General features: G+C 38.7%; 1 protein-coding gene across 1 annotated transcript in view; it reads right to left on the bottom strand.

The window, feature by feature from the left end:
• Positions 1-2,258: 2,258 nt before the first annotated feature.
• LOC126982385 (innexin-10-like) overlaps positions 2,259-6,304 on the bottom strand; it is a 36,220-nt gene continuing 32,174 nt past the window's right edge. Inside the window, exon 3 of the mRNA XM_050834402.1 lies at positions 2,259-3,266. Coding sequence (XP_050690359.1) covers positions 2,309-3,266 — 958 coding nt within the window. The 3' untranslated portion in view covers positions 2,259-2,308. The remainder of the gene's footprint in view (positions 3,267-6,304) is intronic.

Raw genomic sequence — 6,304 nt, 5'->3', positions numbered from 1 at the left:
CAACACCCAGCTATCACCTTCCTCAACACTAAACATTCTCGGTCTATCCTTAACTCAAAATCTCAACTGGAAACTTCATATCTCATCTCTTACTAAATCAGCTTCCTCGAGGCTGGGCGTTTTGTACCGTCTCCGCCAGTTCTTCTCCCCTGCACAGTTGCTGTCCATATACAGGGGCCTTGTCCGCCCTCGTATGGAGTATGCATCTCATGTGTGGGGGGGCTCCACTCACACAGCTCTTCTGGACAAAGTGGAGGCTAAGGCTCTTCGTCTCATCAGCTCTCCTCCTCATACTGATAGTCTTCTACCTCTTAAATTCCGCCGCAATGTTGCCTCTCTTTCTATCTTCTATCGATATTTCCACGCTGACTGCTCTTCTGAACTTGCTAACTGCATGCCTCCCCCCTCCCGCGGCCCCGCTGCACTCGACTTTCTACTCATGCTCATCCCTATACTGTCCAAACCCCTTATGCAAGAGTTAACCAGCATCTTCACTCTTTCATCCCTCACGCTGGTAAACTCTGGAACAATCTTCCTTCATCTGTATTTCCTCCTGCCTACGACTTAAACTCTTTCAAGAGGAGGGTATCAGGACACCTCTCCTCCCGAAACTGACCTATCTTTCGGCCACCTCTTTGGATTCTTTTTAGGAGCAGCGAGTAGCGGGCTTTTTTTTTTATTAATGTTTACTTTTTTGTGCCCTTGAGATGTCTCCTTTGCTGTAAAAAAAAATAAAAAAAAATAAAAGGAGACAGTTCAAGGGCTTAAAAAAAGAAAACAACAATGAAAAAGAAGCCCGCTACTCACTGCTCCTAAAAAGGTTAGAGGGGAGTGTCCGAAACAGCTGTTAATTTAAGTATAACATATTCTATGTTGTTTACCAACAAAATATCAGAAAATCTACCCCCCTTACAGTCTCAAAATAATGTTGTAAAAAAAACAACAACATACATTACTAGGTGTGACCAATGACCAAACCTTGACATTCAAACAACATATATCAGGACTATGTCTCAAATTATCACGGTTGATTTATCTCCTCCGCCATATAAATCATAGATCTCACACCTATACATGTACACAATTTTTTTTTACCATGCCCATGTCCTGCCCCACCTCAGTTATTGTATAGCCATATGGTGCAATACCTATCCTACTCACTTACTGCCATTATCCAGAAGTGCCACGATTATAACAAGGAGTGATCATTTAGAACATACACAACTACTTTTCAAAGAGACTAGCATTTTATAACTTTTTGACCTAAATAAAATACATATTGGAATTTATATACTTAAAATTCTAAGAAATAACCTCATCCCAACATTACAGCCACAACACAATTATCCAACACGCACTCGTGAAAATCTTCGAACACCATAACACAATCTAACGTTATTCAAACATTCCCTATCATACTCAGGTCCCAAAACTATAGAATTCGATACCTAATCACACAAATATTTTGCCAACAGCAAGTTCTTTTAACATTCATTATACAAAATAAGAAATACCTAAGTACTAGAAATAATTGATGTAGCTGTATTATAAACAGCGCCGGTCGTGATCCAACTTTCTATAAATTAACTATTTTTTTGTTTTTATTCTTCATCTTTCCCATATCCTTCTCCCAGGGTCAAAGGAGCTTAGGGTCAAAGGAGCTGCCTCGTACAGGCCTACCGGCCTCTTGCAGACTCCTGCGTTCTTATGTTCTTATGTTCTTATGTACATAATGTTGTGATTTTGGCCAACAATGCATAAATTGGTTCTGAGTAGGATGAAGCATATATATATATATATATATATATATATATATATATATATATATATATATATATATATATATATATATATATATATATATATATATATATATATATATATATATATATATATATATATATATATATATATATATATATATATATATATATATATATATATATATATATATATATATATATATATATATATATATATATATATATATATATATATATATATATATATATATATATATATATATATATATATATATATATATATATATATATATATATATATATATATATATATATATATATATATATATATATATATATATATATATATATATATATATATATATATATATATATATTTTTTTTTAGTCTTTGCTCTTGTTTGGGGTATTTAATAATGTAAAACAGTTAATCCATATTTTGCCAGAAAAACCATTTGTTTTATATGGGCTACTTGCTCATGTATTTAATAATACATCACGTTGCTACATTTTATTGTGCATGTATAATAAAGAGTTTCAATTAGTTTAAGCAATTTCAAAGATACTGTTGAGAGGGTCTTTTTTTTCTTTGTCTTTGGGCAGCATCTTCTTCCACTGGTCCCTGTCCGAAATCAACCTCATTAGCTGGTAAAACCTGACGTGGCTGAAGTGGCCCTTGAGGCGGTACAACAGGTACATGTCGCCGATCATGAAGTCCTTGAGCACCTTATGTATGTCTGTTTGCACCTTGTCGTCGGCGTGAACGGTCTTGGAGGTGCGGAGCAGGTAGGCACGCACGCAGGGCAGCCACATGGTGAGCAGGAAGACGATGTGGCAGAAGGTGATGAAGATGAGGGCGATGAGCCACAGCCACAGACCCAGGAACACCTTCTCGTACAGCTCCATGATGGTGAGGTGGCAACCGAACTTCTCCGTTCGCATGTTCACCAGCCGGTTCTGGTAGTTCAGCTCGCAGGAAACAAAGGGCGGGAAAGTCTGGGACATGTAGTCGGTGAAGTTCACAGAGTCACGGTCGAAGGGGAAGGCCTTGAAGCCGTATTGGATGAAGCGGTTTTGCAGAGTGAAGTGTAGGTAATACATTGTGGACAGGTCGATGACCAGCGCCAGAATGTTCACGCCCAGGTACTTCCAGTAGAGGCTGTTGTGCGTCTTGAGGTTGGAGATGACGTACCACCCCGCGCGCTTCACCTGCTTTTCCCACAGCTTGTCCTCCAGCTGTTCGTAGTGGTGCGCATTGCTGGCCAGATCCTCGAGCAGCTTCTTGCAGCGGGCGTTGTCGATGCCCTTGGACACCTTCCAGGGGATGTAATAGACGCCCGCCAGTACCAGCAGCGACCACTTTATCCAGCGGTAGAAGAGGATATAGCGGCGGGGGCCATTGCCTTCCACGAAGGGGTAGGAGAGGCAGATGTTGATGTAATCCTGTTTCGCCTTCGAATCGGCGTTGAAGTTCGACACGCAGGTGATCACCTCATTATAATACCTGTGCAGGGGAGGCGTGGTTAGCGCTAATTGTTTTTTTGGGGGGAGGCTGCCTACCTGTCTGCTTGTTGATCCTTACAGGCAGTAAATACAGACGATCCCGTCATTCCGGGGCCTGTTCAAAAGATAGGTGAGCCTGACTAATTAATGCCTTGGCTCGTGATGCTATTTGTGCGATTATTGTTTGGAGGTCATTAAAGCAATGTGCGGGAGAGCGCACAGGTAACGATGTCACCATATTGTTTGCACAGAGAGGGGGCTTGATTAATGGCCTCGTCCTCGGCCCTAACCTGCTGGCATCCAAAATTACAGGAAAGCATTGAGAATATTGCTCCTAACTTCCTCCAATGGCTGCTGATGATGATGAGTTTTAGTGTTTTGAGATCCAGCAGCGAGTCACTAACATGAGGAAGTTGACAGAATCGTAAAAGTAGAAATATATGGAAGATTTATAAATGGATTAATCTTCTTCAATTGCTGTTTTTTTCCTTGGTAGTTGAGAAAAAAAAGCGAAGCTTGGCAAGCAAACTATTACTACTACTACTACTACTACTATTACTACTACTACTAATATTGCTACTACTACTACTAATAATATTACTACTACTACTACTACTACTGTTACTATTACTACTAATAATATTGCTACTACTACTACTACTACTACTATTACTGCAATTACTACGACTACGACTACTACTATTACTACTACTACTACTACTACTACTGTTACTATTACTACTAATAATATTGCTACTACTACTACTACTACTACTACTACTACTACTATTACTGCAATTACTACGACTACGACTACTACTATTACTACTACTACTACTACTACTGTTACTACTACTACTTCTACCACTACTACTACTACTTCTACCACTACTACTACTACTTCTACCACTACTACTACTACTACTACTACTACTATTATTACTACTACTACTACTATTATTATTACTACTACTACTACTACTACAGGTACTACTACTATTACTACTACTATTATTACTACTACTACTACTATTATTATTACTACTACTACTACTACTACAGGTACTACTACTATTACTACTACCACTACTAGCAAGGCTGACTGCTAGAAGTGAATGACACACAAGATAATAAATGTAAGTGGGTTTAGAGCGACGAGGATAAGATAATAAAATTGGGGATTTATTGGAGGAGGAGGAGGAGAAGGAGGAGGGGGAGGAAGGGCGGCAATGTCTAATACGGTGGGAGCGTGAGACTGTACGATAGAAAAAAAAGCAGAATTAAGTGTATTGACTGATAAAGCGAAGAAGAAGAAGAAGAAGAAGAAGAAGAAGAAGAAGAAGAAGAAGAAAACGAAAAATGAGAAGAAGAAAAAGAAGATGACGAAGATGAAGAAGAAGAAGAAAAGAAGTAGAAAAAATACATTAAAAAAATGGCTCACAATTATGACAGGGATGAATGGAACAAATTAAGCCCATGTGTAATTAAAGGAGACACGAGGTCCTCTAGATTTATGGGAGGGGAGGAGACACGGGGAAAAACTGACTATCTGGGGATGCCGTGCACAGACTAACCTGCCTCTCTGGGATTGGGGAAAACGAAAAGAAAACTGGAAATGGAAAGAGAGGAAAAAAAACTGAGATGGAGGCGGAAAGAAAGCGACAAATATGGAATTGGAAAGAAAGGAAAATAACTTATTAGGAACGAAACGATAAAAAAATAAGCATGGATTGGAAAGTGGGGAGAATAAGCAATAGGCACTAGAAAATGAAAATAAAGACTAATATTGGAGAGGAAAAACAACTTTGAATGTACATAAAAGAAAAAAAATGTGAATGGAAAAAAAATGATTATAAAGATGTGATCGGAAAGAAAGAACAAGGAGTAATTAAAGTAAAACGGGCTAAGAATACCACGCCGTGACTGATAAGGAAACATGGAAACATGGAAATGCAGGCAATATAAAGCCTATTGGCTCATTACGAGGTTGCCTGCTTTGGTGAATTAATCTGCTCGACAGCCACTTGGTGCTTGAGGAGCAGGTGAAAAGACTTCGATATTCAATTTACTCCCGACGCAGCGAAATGACGGTCGATTTGATATTTGAAGAAGTTGATAGCATTCGCATTTACTACTTTTGAGGGAAGATTGTTCCAGTGGCGGATGACTCGGTTTGAAAAGAAACTCCTTCCAATGTCCGTGTTACATCGACTTGATTGAATGGGTAAACCGTTATTTCTAGTTCTTGAGTTGGTTTGCAGCTCAAAGAATTTTGAGTAATCGACGTTAATGAAATTTTTCAGGTACTTGAAGACTTGAATCATATCCCCTAGTTGGCGTCTTTTCTCCAATGTAAAGAGATTGAGTCGCTTGAGTCGTTCCTCGTACGTTTGAGCCCTTAAGGTTGGAATCATCTGTGTGGCGCATTGTTGAATCCTTTCCAGTAAATCATTGTCCTTTCTGTAATTAGGACACCAAAACTGTACTGCATACTTGATGTGCGGTCTTACCATGGAATTATACAAAGATAGCATCACGTCTGGCGTTTTACACTCGAAGTTCCTCGCTATGAACCCGAGCATAGTGTCGGCTCTGTTATATGATTTTTTACTTTGATTCGCGTGTTTCAGGTCATTGCTGATAGTGACCCCAAGATCCTTTTTCCTCCTGCATCGCCTGCAGAGGTTTCCCATTCATGATGTATGTGTGGTTACTATTTCAGGGCCTAATGTGCATGACTTTGCATTTATCAAGATTAAAGGACATTTGCCATTTTTCCGGCCATTGGGAAATGTGATTGAGGTCTTTCTGAATGATTTCGCAGTCGGTCTTCGTGAGGGCCTTTCCACCCACCTTGGTGTCATCAACAAATTTCGATATTGTAGACTTCAGTCCTGATTCTAGGTTATTGATATATATGATAAGGATATTGTTAGAAAAAAGCAACACTAAAAAAAGCAACGCAAATAAGAGATAAAGAAAACACACTGAAATGAATGATGATAAGAATGAAAAAAAAATATAGCAAAGTACTCTGAA

The sequence above is a fragment of the Eriocheir sinensis genome, chromosome 50 (genome assembly GCF_024679095.1).
Source record: "Eriocheir sinensis breed Jianghai 21 chromosome 50, ASM2467909v1, whole genome shotgun sequence".
NCBI classification, from domain to species: Eukaryota; Metazoa; Arthropoda; class Malacostraca; order Decapoda; family Varunidae; genus Eriocheir; species Eriocheir sinensis.
This window is presented reverse-complemented; position numbering and strand designations above follow the sequence as displayed.